Below are 26,656 nucleotides of genomic sequence, written 5' to 3'. Positions count from 1 at the left end.
CAGAAAGGTAAATAGGGCATAGGGATGTGTGGTATCCCTGGAACGGTAAAAGGGTCCATGCTTTAAGAGAGGATGCCCAGATCCTGGTATAGGGGGTACTCCAACCATAAAGAGGTTGTAAGGAGTTTTAAAGTCTAAGTCTGGTAGTGTGTGGGGAATATGGCTAGTAGGAATAAAAGTGCAGGATTCTTATTCTATTCCCCATAACCAGAAGGCTTAGAAATGTTTAAAGTTTTATTTAACCAGTATATTTAAAGTGTATATGCTCGTGCACGGTATATGAGCTGGGACTTCCAGGTCCAGCGTTCCGAGAAACCATTTGGCTACCAAGCTGGGTGCCATCAAGTCTGCTCAGGTCCTGGACATGAAAGCCTCAGAGGTTTCCATGGTGTGAAAGCCATTTGGGTACCGCAGCTAGGCTCAAGTACTCATGTCCTGGGCTGAATGGAAGGCTTTGGACAAGCATTTGCCCAACCCAGAGTTTGAGAAGCCTAACTCGGCGGGTGGCTTCTGCATGACAAGTGGCAGATGTGCTAGATTGGTGCATGCCCTTGTCAGATGCCGAAGTCCCGCTTGCCAGGCTTCAGTAGACTGGCAGATCTCCGATTGGCGATGTGTACTGGACTGACTATCTCTGTTCAGCAACAGACTTAAACAGCACCAACGATTTTGATTGGCCTGCAGTAAATTTAAGAAGGTACACTGCTTGGGGTGCAGTATACCAAGTGGAAATAAAGAACTGTACCGGCCGAATCGGTACAGTTGGAGATTCTGCAAAACAATGGCTGCAATGGATACCATAGGAAACAGTGAAAGTGGAGGGACTGCACTTTTGAAGGCGCAGATGTTAAAAGCCCTCAAATTTACACCCCCATACGTCCAGACTACAGCAGGATTGAATACCTTGGGCTGCTACAGCTACAAAACAGGAGGATTTTAAGAAGATATATACAGGTTCCAGGGTACATTAGATCCCCCCCCCCCCCCCCAACAACACACAAAAATGTTGGTAATTAAGAGATACTAATACAAACAAGGATGCTTACCAACACGGTGTAAGCTTGCAAAAGACACCAATTACAATCAATATAAAAAATAAAAAGAAGAGGTTGTGAGGTATGTGCTATAATGCTATATTCCTCACACCTTTATACCCCACTTAGTTTACTTTATTTGATAGAAAGGTGTTTATTTTCCATTCTTTACAGTTTAGTGTTCATAGTATAAATCTTTTATAAACGCTTGTTTTATTCTTCTATCCATAAAGCCTTCTCAATAAATGTAAACTACTGTATGTTTTGTTTCAATATATGCAGCCTTTGGTTACCTTTATTGAAAACTAATTACCCAAGCTGTCAAATCGATGCATTCTCCGAGATCGAACAGAAAAATCCTATTTCCCAGGGTTCACTAAATGGCTGCCATTCCGTTTCAATCAATCCATCAATGTAACTCAGAAGATACAATGTATTCTTATATTAATAAGGTAATATTATCTATTGTTACAGTTTGCAGCTCAAACTGCTAGGAATATTGGCAACAAATTGTCATAAAACAGTAAAGTGTTACAAAGATCTCGCACAGCAGGTTACGTGTGCTAAAACCTGCTATAGAAATCAAAGGATGAGCAGTATATTTAAAAAAAAACAACAACAAAAAAAAACCTCATAAAAAATTGCATTGAGGTGAATAAATTAAGGGTTGCAAGTATTATCCAATACTAAAGAACTGATCAATTAGGATATTGTATGGGTTACTCCTTTAAAGTGCAACCGGATAACAGACAGCTAGGAGGCCCTTTCCCGCAACTGTCGAGTATCCTTTGTGCATCACACACACACACATTTTGAGATAAGAGCTCCAACGTGGTGCTGGCAATAATAATGGCCCGAGTGACTTTCGCATTGGACACTGGGACTAATATAAGGGACAATAGCGTAGCATCGTATATGTGTATATATTTTGTTGCGTATACAGTGTTTTATTTGAGAGTGAGGGTCATGAAGCAATGGATATAGGGATAGATTATACACACACACACACGTTGTCTGGTTGTAGTCAAGGGATCCGATTATGGTGTAACTAAGGGAGGATGGACTCAGCCCCCCCTCCCATAGCACATAGACGGGTCAGAAAGTTACTCTCTTTTTTAAATTATGCACAGCAACACAAATGATCACTACTTTCAGTATTATAACACCCATTTCAAAACTGAAGCAATAAGTTATCATTTATATATACACATTTCCAAACATGCAATTTTAAATGCATTAAAAAAGGAGCAATACAAGCAATATCCTACATGTTTTTATTTTTTATAATAAATCAGTTCTGTAGTATTCGATGATACTTACTGTACTACCTTTTTTATTTTAAAATGCAACGCTTAATACAATTTGTAATGAGTTTTAATATACTGATCATCCTTTGATTCCTATAGCAGGCTTTAACACACTTCCCCACCAGTGCAAGATATTTGTAACACTTTCCTGTTTGTGAAAATTTGTTGCCAATATTCCCAGCCATTTGAGCTGTAAAATGTAACGATAAATAATGTTACCTCAGTAATTAAGGATACTTTGTAGCCGAGTTACACTGACTGAAGGATTAATTTGAAACTGAAAGGCAGCCATTTAGTGAACCCTGGGAGGCAGGATTTTTCTTATCGATCAAGGGAGTACAAGTCAATCGGCAGCTTGGACAGGTGTGCCACAGCCCGTTTCAGAAGAGGAAGGGGATGTGCTTTGTAAATGGTTGCTATAGAAACAAAAAATGCTTATTACATTTTAATACATTAAAATGTCATTCAGAGTTGTTTCTCAAATAAAAAAAAAACACTGCTGCATCAATTTTCTCATAGAACCGAACTGATTTATTAAAAAATAAAACATGTAGGATATTACTTGGTCGGCAGCTTTAAGGGGGTGGGGGAGGGGAGATCCTTTTTTTACTGTTATTGCTCATTATATTGCTGTAAAGTTCTGAAGATGATCATTAAATAAAGAGTATTAAAAAAATGTTTTAAAAAGTTTGTGGAAGTTGCCATTTCTTCATTAGAAAGCAGCGATATTCAGTGGTGGGATTCAGCCAGTTCGCACAGGTTCGTGCGAACCTGTTACTAAAATTTCACAAGTTCGCAGAACCGGTGCTTAATTCTCTCACCTGTCCGGGAGGAGGGCGGCGGGTGACGTCTACCAGCATCTCTTCCCTGCATATCTTCTAAATATGGCGGCGCAGCTTCAAATGGCGGGGTGTTGCCATGCCAATGAGAATGCCGCGTGACAACCGCATCACGTGACACCCCATTGCTATGGCAACGGGACACTATGTGACATTACACGGTGTCACGTTGTCATGGGAACGTGCAGCCATATTGAGAAGATTTGCATGGGGAACATACGATGCCGGAGCATGCAGGAGACGCCGCCCGGACAGGTGAGGGGTTGATCTGAGAGAGATGTCATGGGGACTGGGGGACTTCTGATGATGATGAGGAGGAGGGGGACACCTGATGATGTGGACTGGGGGAGATCTGATAATGATTTTTCACTATGAAAGAGCGGTAAGGCGAGAGAGAGAACCGTTTGCTAAAAAATTTTTCATCCCACCACTGGTGATACTGTGTACCACCCCTACACTACAGGCATACCCCGCATTAACGTACGCAATGGGACCGGAGCATGTATGTAAAACGAAAATGTACTTAAAATGAAGCACTCCCTTTTTTCCACTTATCGATGCATGTACCTTACTGCAATCGTTATATACGTGCATAACTGATGTAAATAACGCATGTGTAACAGGCTCTATAATCTCCCCGCAGGCGCACAGCTTCGTTACAGGTAGGGAGCCGGTATTGCTGTTCAGGACGTGATGACAGGCACATGCGTGAGCTGCCATTTGCCTATTGAGCGAGATGTACTTACTCGTGAGTGTACTTAAAGTGAGTGTCCTTAAACCGGGGTATGCCTGTATTACATTCTGATCACTACATGTATTTCTGCAGCCTTTTGTTGACCAACTACAATTGTGTCTTTAAATTACATTGTGTAGCACTGCCCTTTGCACTGCAGCTCACCATGAACACTTCAAGCAATGCCTCCCAGCAAAGTCATGTGATCAGGCTTGGGAAGTCACATGATCACAATTACCACACAGTAACTGTAATGACACAAAGAGGCTGCATGTATAATTCTAATTATATAGCACCTACATACACTGTGCACTGCGCTTTACAATAGAAACAATACACACAACAGTGCAACAGGCAAATTACAATTTATGGCAAAGGGAGCCGCTGCCCCAAAGAGATTACAACTTCACAACACTGCAAAAAGCTGCTAACCCCTTCACTGCCAGACTGACTATTACTGTACAATGCCTGACTCGGTAAACAAATTCGTGCCCTTACACTGACCACTGGTTGTAACCCTCCATTATCAATTGCTGCACTTATGGTAGAAGAGTGGAGAATAATTACAGATAAAATTAACATAGCTGGTGCCGAGATAGGCATTTGCCATCCCCACTGCATGTATGGATATAGCGTTAAGTGGAAGCAGGGGGTTTACAAAAGTACAATACAAAATACATACATTAAAAACACTGTGCAACGGGTAAACAGCAACATAATGCAAAGGGAGACCCTGCCCCGGAAAGCATCCAATCAAGTGCATGCCTGAGAAACGCAATGTCTGCCTCAGTGCACACAGGGGTTACTCACTGCGCTCTACTACTGAGGTCACCTGGGGTATCACGCACATTTGCGAGCTGCTTCTGTTCTCTGTCCATCCTCCTGCTGTGGTCACATTGGAGCTGCTGTGTTGCTGCAGCTTCCTTATTATGCTGCCTGAGCCGCTTTGCTGCCCTCCCCTTCCTTGCTGCGTGTGTATTTCCTGTCCCCTGCAAACACCTTCCACACACACGAGTTCTGCTATCTGGTTAGCCACAGATAGCACAGGGATTCCCAACCTGGGAGGGAGCAGAAATGAGGCGTAGGGTGAGGGGGCGGCAAATGCTCTCTCCTTGTGACCTTCACTCCTCCCCCCTCATCACATCACATAGAGAGAGATGGCAGGCCAGACTCCCTCATACCTGTTACTGTTCATGGACAGAAAGAGAAGATGAGAGACAGAGAGGCAAAGAAACAGAATGGGGCCGTGGTAGGGTAACAGTGAGAGAAACAATGAAAAGAGGGAGAGTGTGATGGAGGCCGACCCTTTGTGTCAGACAAAGAGAGTGAGAGTGGCAGATGGTGAGCCAGTGAAAGAAAGCAGGAGGAAAATTGAAGCAAAGACAAGTGAAAGATACAGGAATTGAGAGAGATAGTAACAGAGAATGGGCCAGGGAAAGAAATAGGGAGACTGCAGAAAAGAGTGAGAGTGACACAGGCCCCTATTCATATAGGCACAGGTAACACATAGGCAGTAGCTTCTATTGAAGTGAATGTAAGTTGGTGCATCATTAACTGTGCTTTAACCTGATCAGACCTTCAAACATTGGTCACATCAAAATAGGTACACTTTAGTCAGTACGGGAGAGTTTAAAAGCAAGTGAGCCTCAGAACACATGCAATGTATTATATGCAGAGAGCATACCACAAATCTTGTGTTTCTGGATTTATTGGTATATGCTAATATTTATAAATGAATACAATATAATGTGCTATTAAAAGCTGCTGTAACTGAAGGTTCCGAACTATAAACAATGCGAGACAGGCATAAAAAAGTATGTAGCCATGTATCCCCTTGGCTACTAATCTGCCCTGCCTAACACATAAACACTGGTACCAGTGCAGGCAGTGTTAGGGTTAATCTGGGTTCCACTGCAGTAAACTCTCTTGAGTGGCAAGGGGGGTGGGCCTGAGGCCTGTGTGCTGCCCTACCAGCGACTCAGACCTAGGACCCTCCCCCTGGGTACAAATGGGATTGCAGATACAAATTTAGGCAGATGTTGGAAGTGTGAAGCCAGGGCTCTGGCCACCTTCCTTCCCCTCCCGCAAGGGAGTGGGTTATTACCCCTTACTCCACTAGAGAGTAGGGAAGCAAAGGATAGACCTTTGGGTCCTCAGGCCCTGGGGGTTGAGTCCAGGGACCCCAAGAGGAGTACCTGTTGTATGCTATAATGTACTGTTGTACTATGAAGAATAAAGACCAGTTGCTTCTTTTATACTCCTGCCTATGACTGCAGTTTATCAGGGGGAGTGCAAGATGTTTTTTCCTGCAGGGATTGCACCCAGCACTGATGGGGCCTGCGGGGAATGGAGGCGCTGCACCCATGTACGAGATGAGAGATCTATTTTCTGAAAGCCTGACCTGTCTTCCCCACTACCATCGGCGGACACAGAAATCCTGTAAGCCTCATAGGTACAGCACAACGAGACTACAGGTAAAAGTGAAATCACCCAGAGGGTGGGGGAACACCTGTTACAGGTATTCTAGTTATTTTGTTTTTAATGGCTAGCACACATAAAGATAGCCATAGTTCCTGCTAGATACATAGAATTAGAAAGTTTGCTTTAAGACAGCAAAACATTTGTTTAGGCACAGCTCATCCCCTCCATATGCGCACACACCTTCGGAGCCAATCAAGCTGCCGAACTTCTGGCTTGGGGGCGTGTACAGTATCATCTTTGTTCATAAATGTAATTGGTTTACCGCTTATGTATTATTATTTTTTAATAGCGCTCATGTACACCAAAGCAAAATTTTGGTAAATGCACATGATTGCACTGGCAATTGTATAATTTAGCAAGGGAAGTGAGTAGAATAAGGAATATTAACACGAGCAACTTAAAAGAAAATTAATTATTGATATGTGAATAAATAAAAGCATCTATATTCATTTTCCATTTTTTTCCTTGTTTTTATTTAAATCTGGTACTTTTAGTCCATTGATTTCCATCTTGTCCTCTTGCACTGTCCATTCTACCATGTTTATCCAAATAATGTAGAATACAACATAAACCTTTTCAAGTGACTGATTTTTTTTGGATTCTGTTGGAATGAATCAATGAGTAAATGACACTTTAATTTCATTTCTGAATCTTTGTCTGAGTTGATCAATATCCCACAGTCAGTAGCACCATGCAATTCCAGATACAGTACCACGACCAATACTTCATGATTTATTTCCCTGTAAGAAGACTAGTATCTTCTGTCCAAAATAGAAAATCAATATTTGAATATAATGTGCTCTTATAGATAACACTCAATACTGAAGGACCTGAAAGCGGATGTGTGTGTATATGGAAAAAAAAATATATATATATATATATATATATATATATATATATATATATATATATATATATATATATATATATATATATATATATATATACACACATATATATATATATATATATATATACACATATATATCTCACTGGGAAGACCTTAATCCACCGGCGTATCAGCAAGTGCTGAAGATGATGATGTGCGTGCTCACAAGAGTGAGCTGAATGACTTGGAATTCCTTACTGATCATTTTAGGGTTTCAAAAAAGTGCTCAATCTTTGGGATCATTCTATGGGCACTACACGCACAGAACATATTAATCATACAAAAACTACTGTTTTTCTGAATTAATGATTATTTAATGTAAATTCGACACTTGCTGTTCCATCCACAATGCACAAACTCATTTTAATTTATTTTCTCCTTCAGATAACACAATCTGTATTGCTTCAAAATGAACCCATTTTTATTTACAATGTCTTTCCATACAATAATCTGCATTATTTGTACATTAAATATACTGGCAGGTTTAAAGATGTATGTATACTGTAGTTATTCCTATGGTGTGATGCTGTGTTTTCTCTGCTGACGTGTACTGTACTTTGATTTCTAATGCCTCATATCATTTTTTTGCATATAGTTTTGGTGTTGTTGCAATAAGTTTTTTTTTAATATTCTTATTTACCACATCATATTGAATACATAGACAAAGGGTTGATATTTGACTTCAATGTTTCTATAAGACTGTGTGTTCTGCCAGCATCTTTAATATGGACTGGCAGGGAAGTTATTGCTAAGACTTCCTCCCCTTTTGCAATATAACCAATATTTGCTAAGTAAAAAACAACCTAAAAACACAAAAGACCAGGCCCTTCTCAGCTCTCTTAGTTCTATATTTAAGGGGTTCAATAGGGGTGCAAGCTAGGGAATATATACAATATCTACTGAAGAAAACTCCCTAAATTCCCTAATTCCTTTTCTCCAGTAGACATTATAAAAAATTCACTTACCTGGTTTAACAGAAAACATTTGAATCGGATATTAAAAGTCACATTTTCAAAACGTGAGTTACTTAGTTTGTAATAAAGAACTGTTTCTTTCAGAACATGAAACCATCTGTCTGTTGTGAAGGTTTACATATCCCTTTTTAGATGCAATAAAATGCCGGCAAGTGATGTGCTTGACTTGAGACAAGATGTTCTTTCTTTAGATAAAAGTACTCAATTAAAGTTACCATCCAAAGTGTTTCTGTATTAGAAAATATACATATATTTTTACTTAATAGAGCTGTCCCGACCTGTACCGAAGTAGACTAATGGAAATGGCATGTTGAGTACAGTAAGTTTAAATCACTAATTCCCCCTCCTTTGTTTTACTTCTGATTTTGTTTACAGAGTTCAGACAGGGGAGTCCTCTGAAGCTGAACCGTGCTGTATTTAGCTACAAGATTTCCCCCAGTTCTTGAGGTACTCGCCAATTTATTTGCTGGTGTTTCCGCTTGGATTCAGAAAATAAATATGGCAACCAAATCCCAGGGCTCTGAGGACCAATGGGAAGCTGATCATGTTGCAGCTTCCTGTTGGATGACTGCATGTGCCATCTTTGAACAAACACTGTGAACTAAAACAGGTATCTTTTGAGGTCGCCAGAGCTAAACATAGTTCAGTTTTCTCTGGAGGATCCCCTAGTTTAAATTCTGTTAAACTTAAATAAATAAGCATGTAACCCCCTTCTCAGGGGACTACTATTTAGTGTAAGGGATTGACGGCACTAATGGGTTAACCTTGTGGGATCACTCTGGTATTATCCCTCCCTCTATAGTCGGTACATGGCCTGAGAGAACCGTCTTTTTTGAACACGAAGAAGAAACCCGCAGCAGGAGAACTTGATTTATGACTAAACCCACGCTGAAGGTTCACCAAAATGTATTCACGCATAGCCTTGTTTTCTGGTTCCAACAGGGGATAGATGTGGCCTCGAGGAGGGATGGCCCCTGGGAGTAGATCGACTGCACAGTCATAGGGTCAGTGTGGCAGTAACTCCTCTGCCTGTTTTTTTGTCAAATACGTCGGCAAACTTCTGGTAATAAAATGGAAGGCATGATGAGGAATTCTCCGTAGGTAGCCGAACCTCGGAGATGGTGCGAGACACCGGAAGAGAAGATCCATGCAACGTTGTCCCCAGGCTGTCACTTTATTGGTCGCCCAATCGACCTTGGGGTTGTGGTGCCACTGCCAAGGAAGTCCTATAACCACTGGGGTCGAGGGAGAGTGAATGATGTAGAAAGATAATGACTCCTTGTGAAGTGTCCCAACCGTAACCAGCAAAGGATGTCTCGAGAGTGTTGGTCCCAGGTATCAGAGGTCTTCTATCAATAGCCACCACTGTTAACGGAATCTCCCTAGTACGGAGAGAAAGGGAGTGATGTTCCGCTAATGTGTGGTCAATTAAATTACCTGTGGCTCCTGAATCCACGAAAGCCTGAGTAAAAATTGAGGCTGGCCCCCAGGAGAGTGAAACCGGAAGGGGCAGCCTTGAAGGCTTGTGATGGACGATGAATAGAAGAAATGCCCAAAGAATATTCCTCAATCTTCACTGGGCACTGGCGTTTCCTTATTTAGGACAATTTCGGGCAAGGTGACCTTTGAGCCCACAATGCAGACACAGACCCCTGACATGTCTCCTGGTTCTCTCCTTCTCAGGTAATTTGGTATCACCCAATTGCATCGGTTCCTCCTCGGGGAGAGGTGTAGAAAGAGGAGTCTAAAAGTGAGGGGCAAGCCGTTTTTTAGGGGTCCTTGAGAACCGGTGTCGATTGGTCTGTCATTCTCGCATACGGAGCTCCATTCTGATGCAGAGAGAAATTAATTCCTCCAGATCCTTGGGGGTGTCCAGGCAAGTTAGCTCATCCTTTAACCCCTCAGAAAGCCCCTACCAAAATGCTGCCAGCAAAACTTCATTTTTCCAGCCCGTCTCTGCAGCAAGGGTTCGGAATTGGATGGCATACTGGCCCACAGTACCGGTTCCTTGCCGGATATGAAGGACCGAAGCAGAAGCAGAGCACACGCGACCGGGAGCGTCAAAAACCTTTTGAATGTTTGGAGAAAGGCAGCGGAGTCCTTAATCAGCGGGGATTCCTTTTCCCAGAGGGGGAGGCCCAGGCCAAAGCCTCGTCTGTCAGTAGAGAAATGACGTAGGCTACTCTGGATCGATGAGTGCAAAACATGGAGGGCTGGAGTTCGAACTGAAGCTAACATTGGTTCAAAAATCCTCTACACGTCATAGAGTCCCCTTCATAACGTAGAGGTGTCGGGATCCATGGTTCTCTGGTCGTAGGTGATGATGGAACTGGCACCGGAGAAACTGCCAGTAATGACGGTGCAGGGGTTGAACCAAGCTGAAATGTATCCAGCTGGGAGATAATGTCCTGAAGTCGGCTGGAAATGAGTGCCATCTGTTGGTGTTGATGTGCGAGGCGTGTCTCGTGATCTCCAAGCAGGTCCCCTTGGAGAGATACGGCTCTCGCTACCTCAGCGGGGTCCATGTTTGGCCGAGCAAAATGTGACAGTGCTCGTCTCAAATCAGGAGGCGGAGCCGCAGGGCTGAAGTAGTGATGCAAATAAACCGACCACAACCCAGGGACAGAGTCCCATAAGAGTATCTGTAGTGCGGTCACGGTGTAACGCGTAGCTCACCACAAACTAAGCGCGACCGCGGTGCTGAGGCAGGGAATTGAGATACGCTGACCCACAGCCACGCGGGCGCGCCTAGAGTGTAGAGTAGTTGTTCAGGCCAGGTCACGATTATAGATAGTAGAGTAGTTGAGGTACTTGCCCTGTTCAGGAGTGGAGAGTTGCGGATCGTCAGTGTGCGTAGCCAGGTTCAGGATTGGAGAGTATCGGATGGTCGGGGTACGTAGCCAGGTGCAGGATAGGAGATAGTCTGATCGTAGGAGCACTTCAGCCAAGGTCAGGACAGGAGCCAGGAGAAAGGTCATCAAGCCGGATCAGGAGTCGAGAGAGTCAGAGTCCTAGGTACAAGCAGGGTTCAGGCAACGAGAGGTAACAGCAGCAAGGTCAGGCAAGGCAAGGTTCAGGAACTAGAAATGGCAAGCCACGACGTCACGACAACTATGCTCAGCAAAGGTAAGCTGTGAGTGAAGGGTATATAAAGGAGGAGGCTCCAATAGCAAGCAGGGGAGTAACCAGGAAGTGAAACCTCATAGGCTGCTGGTGCACGCAGGTGTGCCCGATGATGCAGCCTGATCAGGTAGGAGGTTGCTTGCAGCCCGCGCGTGTCACAGATTTCAGAAGGCAGGGTTTAGAGAGAGTGCTACTCCCACGCCGGTTCTGTGAGACGTCAGAGCGGGGGCAGAGTTTACCGCCCGCGTCAGCGGGAAGGCTGGATGAGCGCCCGCGTTGTACACCCAGGCGAGGGGCGGGATCAGGATCCGCAGATGCCGGAGCAGACTGCGCAAGGTCCACGCTCGCGTCACAGGACCAGCAGGATGCGCATCTTGAGTGTCTGTCACCGGAGGACCAGTAAGGTGAGGAGATGGTCCTTGAACGCCGGGACGGTGAATACTCACACAGGGTTGGCAGCAGAGTAGCAAAGTCCAGGGCAGGCAGAGGTCAGGGCTGGCGGCAGAGGTGCAAAGTCGAGGAGGCAAGCGGAGGTCAGGGCAAGTGGATGGCAGCGAGGTCGGGGTCATGGTCTGGGGTCAGCAATAGGAATTCAAAACAGGCAAGAGGATAAGGCATAACTGCAAAGATCGATAGGAGCTGCAAACACCCCCCGCCTACCTTCATCTACGTCAGATGACGCTGCGGGTCATGTGACGTCACGTGACCCGCGACGTCATTTGACGCATGTGACGTCACTTTCACATGGCGCCGCTGCGTCATTTGACGCTGTGTTGCCATGGCGCCGCAACATAGCTTGCTGAATACTGGTAAGTAAACTGTTGCAGGGGCCTCACGCGATCCCCCAGCATTCAATTTAAATGCCTGGGGGAAGAGCACGAGGCCTCTGCAACTGCCCTCACCCCCCCAGCAAAATCTCCCGCCCCCTCTCACAGTGTAGTGTAGGACCTACATTAATTTGGTTATACCTTGGCGTTGGTATGCAGGCTTATGACGCTTTGGCCAAAGGGTTAACTAAATAACCAAGTATTTATTATTATTATTTAAGTATTTTACGTTATACTTTTTACCATAGGTTTTGTCAATGGGATGTAGCATTGGGCACCCCTGTCTCTTGTTATATACCGTATTCTTATTGCTGGCATCTACTGCCCCCCTAAACCCCACTACAATCCTGGACTGATATCACTGTTTTTTGGCTCAATTTCCTCTCTAAATGGGAAGTGTAAGCTGTTCTTGGGGATTTCAACCTCAATTGGCTTGACCCTAAAAACAACAAAATCAAGACACAACTCAAATCACTAAACCTAATCCTAATCCAACTAATTTCCCAACCCACACGAACAAACCTAAAATCTCACAACCATACCTTGCTAGACTGGATTCTATCCTCTAGTCCCAACATAATCCAATCCTCGGTATCCCACCTGACATTTTCAATGACCATTAAACAGTGTACTGTGTAAGGAAAATCAGACCACCCAAATCAAGCCCTAAAGTTCTATTCACTAGAACATTTAGAAGCTTTAACCCACAACAATCTCTGGCTGATCTTACCAACTGCACCTGGTACAGCATCAACTTAATACTTGACCCCGATTCTTTTCACTTGATTATTTCCAATCCGAGTTCTTAAAACTCTGTGACACTAATGCTCCGCTACGCAGAATGAGTACGGGGGCCTATCTTCCATGGGTTACAACCAACCTTATTGCGCTTTACCATTTTAGGCATGCCCTGTGGAAAAGATACTAAGTAACTGGCACTACCAAGGATCTTAATAACTACTGATGCCTGTGGAATACATGCACAAGGCAAACAAGACTAGCAAAAGCCCAATATTACTCTGATAATCTTCACCAAAATAGATAAAATCCAGCAAACTTCTGGAATGTCATCAACAATATATGCCAGCCTTCTATATTTCAACAACCATCTAATATCAAAAAGGATGATACTACTCTGACGAAGCACTTTAGTGTGCGAAACGCGTTGTGGTAGAGAGTATTTTATGTTGTCCTGTGGAGCTGCCATTTCAAAGTTTATGATCAGAAGAATTGGAAGTGAGACGTGCCTGACTGTACACATATGGGACTCACGAGTCCGGAAGTGGCAGGTCTTCAATGAGTAACAGCTGATCTCAGTGCATGGGATATATAGCTCTAAGACTCACTCTGTTTCTTACCCTCTTGGATCAAGAACTGGGCAGCACGGACATATCATTTTAGCTATCTGCTGAACAACTGATACCTCATATGTAAGTCTACACTTACTTTATTTTGTATTGCTGGATTACATTTTATTCTTCAACTTTGGTGCGCTCTGGGTGTTTTTTCTTTTCTATGCTTACCCTATCCGTGGAGCTTGTCTTCGCTGGATAACTGTGGCTGTGCGCATTGCCTGTGTGATGGACGTGCTCGCCACAAACCGAGACCGGACCACGGGGCTGAGGTGGGGATGTGAATACACCGACCTTAGACCACGAAGCCGGTTCTGAATTGCGCGGTCCTTAGTCAATTGAAGCCGGTTCAGGGTTGGAGAAGGCAGGGTAATCCATGGACAAGCCGGGGTCAGAGTTGGAGACGTCAGAATAATCGTTATCCAGGCTGGGGTTCGTCAACAGGTAGGCGGGTGCGAAGTGCTTCAGCGTAGCAGCTGAAGCGCGGGAATGGCCTCTGCGCGAGGAGCAGGAGCGACCCATGATAAAGGTCTCTGCAAGGGGAGAATGCAGGCTGGCCTAGGAACACTGCAGGGTACACTGGGAGACCAGCGCTTCAGCACAGGAACCAGGAAGCAGACCTCTGTCTCGGGTGAATGCAGCAGGTCTCAGAAACAAGGCAAGACTAGCACTGGGGATCCAGCGCTTCAGTACAGGAACCAGGAAGCAGACCTTTGCCTGGGATGAATGCAGCGGGTCTCAGGATCAAGGCAAGACTAGCACTGGGGATCCAGCGCTTCAGTACAGGAACCAGGAAGCAGACCTCTGCCTGGGGTGAATGCAGCAGGTCACAGGATCAAGGCAAGGCTAAGGCAGAAGTGTTTGTGGCAAACAGTTACCAAGTGAATCTTGGTTTATGCTCAGCATTTGTAACGTGTAGCTCACCACAAACGAAGCACGACCGAGGTGCTGAGGTAGGGAATTGGTTAACGCCGACCCACAGCCACGCGGGCGCGCCTAGGATGTAGAGTAGTCGTTCAAGCCAGGTGAGGATTACGGATTGGAGAATAGTAAAATTACTTGCCAGGTTCAGGAGCAGAGAGTTGTGGATCATCGGAGTGCATAGCTAGGTTCAGAATTGGAGAGTAGCGAATTGTCAGGGTACGTAGCCAGGTTCAGGATAGGAGAGTATCGGATCGTTGGATTACATAGCCAAGGTCAGGACTGGAGACAGGAGAATGGTCGTACAAGCCGGATCAGGAGTGGAGAGAAGCAGAGTCCAAAGTACTTCCTGGGTTCAGGCAACAAGATGTTAACAGGCAGGCAAGGCAAGGTCTCAGGAACAAGAATGTAGCAAGGCACAGTGTCACACTTGACTAAGCTCAGCAAAGAATGAGAGCAGACTGAAGATATATAAAGGCGGAGCCTCTAATAGCCAGAAAGGGCAGAACCATGAAGTAAACACCGATAGGCTGCTGGTGCACACAGGTGTGCCCTATGATGCAGCCTAATCGGAGATGGGGGCGGAACTGCTTGCGCGCTGTCCTGCACGTGTCACGGAGGTTTGGGGGCAGAGCTTGGCGCGCGCATCATTCCCACGCCGATTCTGAGTGACCTTAGGACAAGAGGGGGTGGGATCAATCACGCGTCGACCCTGCTAGCTGCTAAGGTAATGAAGCTGCTTTTATTTTAATGACATAGTATTGAAGCAGGGCATCTCCGGAGCTGAACCCACATTAATTTCAGCCTGGGTGAAATATGGGATGCCGGTTGCTGCCTACATGTTTATGTTTAATTCTCCCTCATCGCGCGACTGGGACATTTAAACGCACAGTAGATACCGGCGCCCCATACCGGTAACACGGAAAGCAGGGGGTCTCAGGGGCTAAAATTAATGCAGTTCAGCTCTGGGACCCCATGCTTCAAGAATATGTTATTCAAATAAAATTAAAGCGGCGCAATCGCCTGTTAGAGGCGCACAGAGAGAGTGACTGATTCGATCTCCAGGCAGGGATTAACCACTGCCTGGCCGACACCCAACAGCTGTTACATACACATATTGTAACATACACATATTGTTATGTTTTATCTTGGCAATAATCACAACCATATAATAGCCTTTCTATTTGCTTTTGCAATGTCATATAATTAGAACTATTTGGTTGCAAAACTTCAGTAACTTACATCGATGATGGCAAGTACTAAGTAACAATGAGAACATATTCATGCTTTATTGGCAGACACTATGGATCATCCTAAATGCAGTCCCCATAAATAAACTTAAATGAATTAATGGGGCATAATAAATCTATAAATGTATTATTTAAGCAGAATCACAGTTACTAGCAATGAAAATATTTTTTATGATAAGTGGTTTCATGAGCTTTGAATGAAATAAATGGTAATGATATTTATTTCTAAAATGTTTTACCAGGTAGTTATACATTGAGAGTTACCTCTAATTTTCAAGTATGTCCTGGGCACAGAGTTATGACAACAATACACAGTTACATTAAATGAACAGGGTATATATTATATACAAGACATTGCATGCACAGTTAAAGATAATATATGTTATAGGTGTATGTAACAGTTACAGACCAGATTAAAATGTGAGACAGCTTTAGTTTTGAAAGCAGACTGGTGGCAGCTTAGATTCTTTGTTGAACCTTGAGACCGTGAACAGTAATTTGGAGTCAGATCTCAGGTGATAAGTGCTGCAAGTGGGGGGAGGGGGGGAGCGGGAGCTTGTTCAGATAGATGGCTACGGTAGCTTGCCCAGAAAGTTTTTGAAGGCTAGACAGGAAAAATGAACTTTGCACCTAGACTCAAGTGATGACCAATCAAATTATTTGAGCATTTCAAAGTGATGTGTGTTGTACTGTAGTTACATTGTAGGACAAAACAACATATTGAGTTGCAGAGGGTCTTTCGTTTGCTAAGTTGAGTTTGGTGTGCTGTACCACTTACTTTGTCCCCATAGTCTATAATTGGCATTAGAATCTGCTGTGTGATGCACTTTATGATCAGCTGGCTTAGGGAGGATTTGTTCCGATAAAGTACACCTAGTTTGGCATAGGTATTGGATGTCAGAGTATCAATGTGCAACCCAAATATTAAATGGGAGTCAAACCATATGCCTAGATATTTAATAACTGGTGATAGTGGCTAGAATGGTGTTGGCGTTAGTTCTGATATTTAGCTCCATTATTGGAAGCTTTAGAAATGTAGCCTTCATCCCAAATACCATTGTTACTGTCTTGTCAGTGTTTAAAAACAGTCTGTTTTGAGAAATACAGTTTTTAAGTCTTGAACAATCTGATTGAAATACATGTCCAAGGTCAGAGAGGCTAGGGCTATGTGCATATAAGATTATATCATCCGCATACATGTGCATTGAAGCTCCCTTACAAGCTGTAGGTAAATAATTAATGAAGGCTGAAAAGAGTAGGGACCCCAGAACAGAGCCTTGTGGAACACTGCAGGTGACATCCAATGGATTGGAGTTAGAGCCTGAGATAGACAAGTTGGGATCTGTCTGATAGGTAGGAGTGAAACTAGGTTAAAGGTGTGCTCTCCTATTCCAGAGCACAGGAGCTTGTTTAACAAGATAATAAGATCAACAGTATCAAAAGCCTTGGCAAAATCTAGGAATATTGCACCAGTAAGTTGTCCCCGTTCCATTCCACACTAGGGGCCTATGCAGAGAGCAGCGAATTTTAAAATTGGCGAATTTATTAAAAAGTAGCTTTTTTGGAGAGTTTTATTCTCCATATGCAGAAAAGTGCGAATTCTGCTATGTTTAACATGGATGCGTGTGGCGAGTTTAAATTGGCGAGATGCGCGCTTCAGAAACGTGTAAAAACAAATTCGCGCCTTTTTTTTCCCTTTGCAATGGCCGCGAGCGGCAGCTTCTTGCCAGTTTTTTTTGGCAAGGCAAAAAGGAGACAATCGCGCCATTTTATTGGCGCGAACAGCCGCTAGATGCCGTTCGCGCCTCTCTGCATACGGATATTTTTAAAACTGGCGAGATTGAGGTTCTCGCCAGCCGCGAGGCGAGTTTTACAAATAGAAAAGAAAAATTGGCGCGTTTTTCGGAACTCGCCATTTTCTGCTGCTTTCTGCGCGATTTTCTCCAAAAAATGGCGAATTTCGAAATAGCGCTGCTCTCTGCATAGGCCCCTAGATCTCATTGCAAACTTTTAGGAGGGTAGTTAATGTGGAGTGTTTGGGGCAAAACTAGATTGGAGTTGCCTCAGGAAATTTGTCTTGTTATAGTAATCACTTAATTAGGAGTGAACACATTTTTCCATGACTTTGGATAGAATTGGGAGAAGAGAGATTGGCCTGTAGTTTGAGACAGTGTTTTTATCCCCACTTTTGAAGATTGGGACAACTCTGGCACTTTTCCAGGTCTTTGGGATATGGCCTGAAGACAAAATAGAGTTGATTAGGGAGGCAAGCGGTATGGCAATTGCTGGGGCACCAAGTCATAGGAACTTTGATTGCAGTAGGTCAGGTCCACATAGGCTACTTGGTTTTAATTTGAGCAGCGCTTGTGTAATCTACTCTTAAGATACTGGGACACATTTTAAATTGTGAGCACTGTTGGGAGAGTGTCAAGCTATAGGGTTTTTCCTAGATTGAGCTTCATGTTTGTAGTTCGGGTTGCGCTTTGATAATGGGGAAGTAGCACACCCCACAAAGTATTCATTGAATGTGTTTGCAATGCCCGTGGGAACTTTTTCTTGTTATAGTAATCACTTAATTGGGAGTGCACAATTTTTTCCATGACTTTGGATAGTATTGAGAGAAGAGAGATTGTCCTGTAGTTTGAGACAGGGTTTATGTCCCCACTTTTGAAGATTGGGACAACTCTCGCAGTTTTCCAGGTCTTAGGGATATGGCCTGCAGACAGAATAGAGTTTATTAGGTAAGCAAGTGTTTGGCAATGGCTGGGACACCAAGTCGTAGAAACTTAGATTGCAGTAGGTCAGGTCCACATTGGCTGCTTAGGTTTAGTTTGAAGAGCACTTGTGTAATCTCCTCTTCAAATACTGGGATAAATTGAAAATTGTGGGAAGTGTTGGGAGAGGGTGGAGCTATAGGGGTGCTCCCAGAATAAGGTTCATGTTTGTAGTTTGGGATGCGTTTCGCTAATAAATTAGTAGCACACCCCACAAAGTATTCATTGAATGCATTTGCAAAGCCAGTGGGATTTGTCAGAGTGATATCCTCCTTAATGATGTTATAAGGTCGTTGGTGGCTGTAAGGCTGGAATATATTGTTGATAACCTTCCAGAAGTTAGCTGGATTTGATGTATTCTGATGAAGATTGACAGCGTAATAATTTGCTTTTGCGTTTCTTGTTTGCCTTGTGCACATATTCCGCAGGCATCTGTAGTTATTAAGATCCTTGGTAGTGCCAGTTACTTTGTAGGTCTTCCACAAGGCATCCCTAAGATGGTAGAGGGATATAAGGTTGGTTGTAGCCCACGGAATGTGGGCCCTATACTCTTATTCTTCGTAATAGAGCATGGGTATCACAGAGTTTTAAGAACTCGGATTGGAAATAGTTGAGTGCATAATCGAGGTTGGGAATTAAGTTGATTCTGTACTAAGGGCAGCTTGTAAGGTCAGCCAAAAACTGTTGTGGGTTAAAATTTCTAAAAGTTCTAGTGAGGAGAACTTTAGGGCTTGATTGGGGTGGTTTGATTTTCCTTACACAGTACACTATTGCATCATCACTGAAAATGTCAGGAAGGATGCCAGAGGATTGGATTCTACTGGGACTAGAGGAGAGACTCCAGCCTAGCAAAAATGGTTGTGAGATTTCAGGTTTGTCCGTGTGGGTTAGGAAATTAGTTGCGCTAGGTTAAGTGACTTGAGTCGTATCTGGATTTTCTTGTTTTTAGGGTCAGATCAATTGTAATTGAAATCCCCAAGAACTAGTAGCTCACTATTTTCATTCAAAGAGTAAATTTAGCCAAGAAACTGGGTGATATCAGTCAGGGACTGTAGTGGGTTTTTAGGAGTGCGGTAGATGCCAGCAATCAAGATGGGCTTAGAGAAAGGGAGGCAGATTTTGCCAACTAGGATTTCAAAGGAGGGTGGCTTGTTGGGCAATTTAGCACACTAAATTGTAAGGTGTCTGCAATATAAAATAACTCCCCTCTTCCTCTCTTTGACCTGTCTTTACGAGAAATGGAGTATCCCTGAATGGCGATAGTTGCATCAAGGGTTTTAGGGGTTAGCCATGTTTTCATGAGAGTGATGGCTTTGGGTTTTGGCATAAGGCAACATGCCCTTCGTTCATCCTGTTTGGGCAGCAGGCTTCATATATTTATATGGGTGACAGATAGACCTTTTTGGAATTTGAAAGGGGTATTCTCAGGGGTATGGGACAGAGTTGACAGTATTGGCTAGTGTTTTTTGTTCCATTGTATTTTAATGTTTATGTTAATGGCAAAAGAAGGACATAAAGTCCATCCACGGTGCAACAGAAGCAAATCACAGTCATAGCGTATAACATCCAATAAATCCATATAGACTGGATAATAACAATCTTGATCCTGGGTATATAAATCCTTATACTGTATAGCTGCACCAATATATTGAATAGGAGTACTGACTTAGAGTGTTATCAGAACCTATGGCTCATGAGCAAGTGGCCGCCAACCTAACAGGCTTAAATCATAAAGTGGGATTTATAGGGTACTGGGGAAACACAAATACCAAAGGTAGAGTGTCCCCTTTTAACCAACCATACTCAGATAAGGCCAGAGAGAATATAGGCAACACAGTCAATATGCAGCAGGACAATACCGCAGTACACTTACTGTTATCAAAAGTGAAGGTGAACCACAGGAACTCCGTCCAAGCGTGCATCCAACTTGATAGAAGATCAACAGGAAAAGAAAACCTCTGGAGAGGAAATTGGAGCACTGCGCATGGCTAAAGTATAGGAACCGGCACACCAATAGTTAAAAACTACTTTATTGAGCGACTAGGGGAGACACCAACAATAGAGCAACCACCCACAGAGTGGGTATTGTTGGTGTCTCCCCTAGTCGCTCAATAAAGTAGTTTTTAACTATTGGTGTGCCGGTTCCTGTACTTTAGCCCTGCGCAGTGCTCCACTTTCCTCTCCAGAGGTTTTCTTTTCCTGTTAATGTTTATTGGAGTGGGTGGTTAGGCCTCTTAGGTGGGTAGTGGGAAGGGTTAAGCCCTCCATTACCTTAGCATTAATAACCACTAAGGTAATGAAGGGGTTAGCTCCTCCTGCAACCTTCCCGGTAGGCCTAACCACCCACCCTGGGGCAAATACCCCCTTTACCCACCCCCTCTACCCCCAATAAACCAGGTAATTTGGTTTAACCCCCTCATTACCTTAGCGGCTAGCCGCTAAGGTAATGAAGCTGCTTTTATTTTATTTTAATAACATAGTATTGAAGCAGGGGGTCTCCGGATCTGAACCACATTAATTTCCACCTGGGGATACCCTGCTTAATGGGTTACAGGCCCCGGTATGGGGTGCCGGTATCTCCCTGCATGTTTAAGTCTCCCGCGTTACGTGACCAGGACATTTAAATGCACAGGACATACCGGCACCCCATACCGGGGCCTGTAACTCAGGAAGCTGGGGGTCAGAGGGCTGAATTGAATGTGGTTCATCTCTGGAGACCCCCTGCTTCAATACCATGTTATTAAAATAAAAGCAGTGCGATCGCATGTTAGAGGTGCGCCGAGAGAGGGACTGATTATGTCTACTCTCGCTGCGCAGGTCTTCCAGACTGATGCAGCCTGGTAGGACTAACACAGCGGGAGTCCCATTCTGAAGCAGGGACCCCCGCTGTGGTAATCCTGTTCGGCCATTAATCTGGTCGTGGGGATTTGTGAGCACGAAGGTACCAGGACCGTAACCTTGGCGGATTCCGTGCCGTCTGCGAAACCAACCATCATACTACATCTGTACCCACCTATCTGAACAAGCTCCTTACCTTTACCACAGAAAGCAATTATCACCTGACATCTGGCTCAAAAAGACTGTTCACTGTAACAAGGTTCAACAAAGAATCACAACTGGAACAATCTACCAGAGACTTTCACAGCCACCACCGGTCTAAATTCTTTCAAGACCAAAGCTGTCTCACATTTTAATCTGGTGTGTAACTGTTACATACGCTTATAACATATATTATCTTTAACTGTTCATGCAGTGTCTTTATATGTAATGTAACAACCTCTTTTCATTTAATGTTACCTTGTATTGTCATAATAATTCTGTGCCCAGGACATAAATGAAAATGAGAGGTAAATCTCAATGCATTACTTCCTGGTAATTTTTTTTTATAAATAAATATTCTATCTGCATATCAACGCCCAGCCTGCACCCACCCAGCACTCAGAACAGGTATGAGAGACTGGGCAATGCCATGTATATAGTCAACTCGATGCACACTCCTATAGAGCCAGGTAAGGTGGGTTACAGGTAATATAGGGAGGATTGGTTCTTTAATGCAGGGGGTTGCAAAGTTTCTGCGCTGCGCCCCCCTGCCTGGCAGCCCCAGCGCTTGTGCCCCTCCCCCCCCCCCCCCATTTCCAGTGAACTGGCGTTAAATGACGCTGCAAGTCATTTGATTCACGTGACCCCGCAGTGTCAAATGACGCCATGGTGACGCGTCCAGAAGCCAGCTGAATCCCATTAAGTTGAGATTGCAGAGGCCTCGCGCGGTCCCCCGGCATTTAATTTAAATGCCTCGGGGAAGAGCGCAGGTTCCTCTGCAACTGCCGCCCCCCCAAAAAATATCCCAACCCCCCTACTTTGTGCACCCTTGTTTTAATGTTCTGTAAAAGGTTGGAAGGATACAATTTGTTTTTGGTGAACATTACTTATTGTAACCAAATATTTTAGAAGGTTTTTTTTTTTTTTTTACAATCTTTACCTAATGTCTTCTGTGATAAGACTGTTTGTTTACATTAATTGATTAAAACGCGATTTCACTCAATGTCTTGTGAAATTTTGCTTGGAGTTGGCAAAGCTGCAGCATATAAGATTTATTTTGCTAAATTCTTAGCTGTGTGCGGCTTGGTGAAAACGCCGAAACTGAAAATAAAAGAGACAAATGATGCGAACAGTTTTGAAAATGTATGGAAACTTTCTAGTTACTACATCATTATCTCAGGTGGTGTTTGTGAGAGTAAATACATAATGAAAACCTCTCAGAAGGACCTTCAATCCATAAACTTGATTAAGCCCATAGCTGTGAAGAAGTCCAATCAAACTAAGTGGCACATTTATCATGTAGGAGTATCTGTTATGGTTTCTGTATTTTGTTGCTTGATAATTACATAAGTGTGTTCAAAGTCCAGGAAATTCAAAACACTTGTATCACTTTCCTTACAGTAAGTTCTTGGTGTTATAATGTTGTGTATTTAGTTGTATCATCTTTTTAGGCCGTGTATTTACTGTGAGTAAAAATAGGTCAGGTGTATTGCTAATGTTAATATGACAATTAACTATTGCTAATGAATCATTATTAAACAATATGGTTCTTAGAAATTAAGCCCATAAGGGAATTACACATGTGTACTTTACTAATTACCCAACGTCGTTGTTTATGTGAATCATTTTATCATTTATGAGCATCATCTTAAATTTTGTTTTTTAATTATAACAATTTAGTGAGATTTAACTCCACCTAGGATGTGTCTGTAGCTTTGTCCAAGCAAAGCATATAATAATGAAAGCAAAAAAAAAAAAAGAAATGAGACAAGATTATCTGTAAAGGTGGATACCCAAATCATGACTAAAAGCATCAAAAGAAATTGCAAGGTCCCAGGACTCTCTATATCAAAGAAACTTTCTATCACACCTTAATAATTGGAAATATAGACATGATGAGCACTGTAGGATCATTTTATATGCATTGTAATTGTTTTCTGGAAAGTTCTAGTGCCAGACTGCTGTAACTCCAACTCGTTTGTTTTAACTTGGGCCCACTGTATAAGCTATTTTAATATTACAGAAAATATATGGTTTTATTTTATATAAAGCAAACAAAGCAGAAGCTGTAACCTATGTTTACTTTCCCTGGCCCGGGCTCAAAAAATATCATTTAGGTTTATTAGTCAAAAAGTCAAGTCACTTATCCACCACATGTGGAGTCCTTTCTGGAAAGATAGAGTGCAGAAGAACCATGTCGGTGGCAGAGCTGTCAATTGCCACTTTGCTTCCAAACGTTGTGCCCCACAATGCCTTCAGTAGAGCTATACAAGGCATTCTTGGATAGGGAAAGTTTAATCTTTGTCATCTTTGATACAGTGGGATGTATCATGTTTGAATTGCAGTCCATCATATTTATTCATTTGTATCTTTTTTTGCTACCCAAAGAGCATACAGACCTCCATTCTTTGTCCATAACACACTTCAAATATTGTTTGTCCTTTGGTATCTCATGAATATCAGCATGTCCTGTCACAAAGAGCATACGTTCTTCTTTTACTTCTCTGTGTATGACTGCAGCACAGACTTAAACTGCAGGGAAGAAAAGGAAATGTTCCTACTTTTCTTCTGAAATCCTTCCTTCCTTGTAAAACTCTTGAATAGATTCCTGCATTGAACCATAACACCACCTCAGGAGGTCTTACATTGAAATAGGAGTTTCTTCAGCTGCCGTCTGTCATTTTGTATTTGTATTCCGTCAAGCAATGCTTACATATAGCACAATCCAAACACTTATTTTTTGAGCCTGCATTGATGAATTACAATGTGAGCTTCATGCTGTAGGATATTATGTTAAAAAGCTTCTAATTCATTGTTTCCCTGCCTTCTTTTCTACATGGAACCCCAATTTATATGATCAAATTGCTCAGATAGTTCATCAGTGTATGAATGCTGAAGATAATTAATTATTAATAAATCATTTTAATTAATGTCCCACTAATGCTGATTACAAACTGAAATGAAATACATTTTACATTAGGAGTTCTACATTTTACATTTATCATTACAAAATGTTATTTGTAAATGTAATGTCTTATTATTTTAGTATTTTAAATGCTAAATAATTTTTCAACAGTACACTAATAAAACATTAAGGGTAAAAGGGGACGATAGACAGCACCCTGATAGTGTTACATTTATGCAATTGCAGGGTGCACGGAACAAAAGGGGACCCTTATTCCCCTGTATAGTACTAACAAATCTACGTAAGTACCAGCACTCACTGTCTAATAGCTAAATGATGAAAACAGTTGTAATGCAGAATAAACATTTAATAATAAAATGAACCAGAAATAAATCAAATGTGTTTGCAGAAACCAGTATCATAAATGGGCATGTCACAAAGTGAGGGGTGGGGGGGGGGGGGGGGGGAAGGAAAAGCGGAAAAAACATGAAACACAAGGAATATACACAAAAAACGGAGAACGGAAAGTATGCTAGGGGGGCGACGTTTCGAGGGACTACCTCTTCATCTGGCCCATTCCCTCTGGTCCAAAAGGACCCAGAGGTACTTCCCTAAGCCTCCCTTCCCCTATAACTGGTCAAATCAGACACCCCTGAAAATAGATAGCAAACATACAGTGTAGGCTAAATACAGCTAAACAGCTAATAGCAGGGCAGCAAGAATCCACTCAAGTCAATGCCAGTAGTTCAAGTACCACAAGAAACTGTGGGCAATGGTACAGTAAAGGCTGAACACAGCTTGCAAGAAAGCAGCTTGCAAAGAGGCACCAGGAGTCCACAACAGTCAATGAAAGGTTAATGGTAAAAGCAAATGAAGACAGTAATCAAACCCTCTGTGGCTCTGCTCCTTCTGCTCGTATAAAACATTATATTGTAATTAAGTTAAGTTAATTTGAGCTTATCAGAAGCTCCCCTTGTTGGTTCAGAAACACTGCCCTACTGAGTTTTATATGGATTGATAAACTATACAAGTCTACAAAGAATTTCTATTTATTAGATGTTGTCTTTCCTTTATTTTCCACTGAGATCATTTAAAAAAAATCTTCCGTATGACCCTAAGTCATGTGACTTAAACCAGCAGAGGCAGGATGTGTCCAGGTGTATTTGAGGCAGGATGTGTCCAGGTGTTTTTGAGGCAGGATGTGTCCAGGTGTTTTTGTGGCAGGATGTGTCCAGGTGTTTTTGAGGCAGGATGGGTCCAGGTGTTTTTGAGGCAGGATGTGTCCAGGTGTTTTTGAGGCAGGATGTGTCCAGGTGTTTTTGAGGCAGGATGGGTCCAGGTGTTTTTGAGGCAGGATGGGTCCAGGTGTTTTTGAGGCAGGATGTGTCCAGGTGTTTTTGAGGCAGGATGTGTCCAGGTGTTTTTGAGGCAGGATGGGTCCAGGTGTTTTTGAGGCAGGATGTGTCCAGGTGTTTTTGAGGCAGGATGTGTCCAGGTGTTTTTGTGGCAGGATGTGTCCAGGTGTTTTTGAGGCAGGATGTGTCCAGGTGTTTTTGAGGCAGGATGTGTCCAGGTGTTTTTGAGGCAGGATGTGTCCAGGTGTTTTTGAGGCAGGATGGGTCCAGGTGTTTTTGAGGCAGGATGTGTCCAGGTGTTTTTGAGGCAGGATGTGTCCAGGTGTTTTTGAGGCAGGATGTGTCCAGGTGTTTTTGAGGCAGGATGGGTCCAGGTGTTTTTGAGGCAGGATGTGTCCAGGTGTTTTTGAGGCAGGATGGGTCCAGGTGTTTTTGAGGCAGGATGTGTCCAGGTGTTTTTGAGGCAGGATGTGTCCAGGTGTTTTTGAGGCAGGATGTGTCCAGGTGTTTTTGAGGCAGGATGGGTCCAGGTGTTTTTGAGGCAGGATGTGTCCAGGTGTTTTTGAGGCAGGATGTGTCCAGGTGTATTTGAGGCAGGATGTGTCCAGGTGTATTTGAGGCAGGATGTGTCCAGGTGTATTTGAGGCAGGATGTGTCCAGGTGTTTTTGAGGCAGGATGTGTCCAGGGGTTTCTAAATCAGATGGATCTTGACACTTCTATGTCAGGCATGCCCAGCACCAGATATATTCCTGGCTTAATTACACACTGTTACAGCAATTTAAAACAATCACAATCTATGTTAAATTTAACTGAAATTCAATGAAAATAATGTAAAAAAATGACTTGCTAGAC

General features: G+C 43.1%; 1 protein-coding gene across 6 annotated transcripts in view; it reads right to left on the bottom strand.

The window, feature by feature from the left end:
* The window catches only part of TMEM192 (transmembrane protein 192), a 103,932-nt gene that overhangs the window by 70,019 nt on the left and 7,257 nt on the right, over window positions 1-26,656 (bottom strand). For 2 of the 6 annotated variants that reach the window (XM_075612112.1, XM_075612132.1), the window contains exon 1: window positions 4,762-4,981. Coding sequence is in view for 4 of the 6 variants with exons in the window: in XM_075612132.1 (XP_075468247.1) it covers window positions 4,762-4,791 (30 nt within the window). In the remaining 2 variants the exon portion in view is untranslated. Of the gene's footprint in view, window positions 1-4,723; window positions 4,985-26,656 lie in introns of those variants that run through there. The other 4 variants (XM_075612140.1, XM_075612095.1, XM_075612122.1 and 1 more) reach the window with 4 other exon arrangements.

The sequence above is a fragment of the Ascaphus truei genome, chromosome 1 (assembly GCF_040206685.1).
Source record: "Ascaphus truei isolate aAscTru1 chromosome 1, aAscTru1.hap1, whole genome shotgun sequence".
Lineage (NCBI taxonomy): Eukaryota > Metazoa > Chordata > Amphibia > Anura > Ascaphidae > Ascaphus > Ascaphus truei.
The sequence above is the reverse complement of the archived record's forward strand: the minus strand, read 5'-3'. Positions and strand labels throughout refer to the sequence as shown.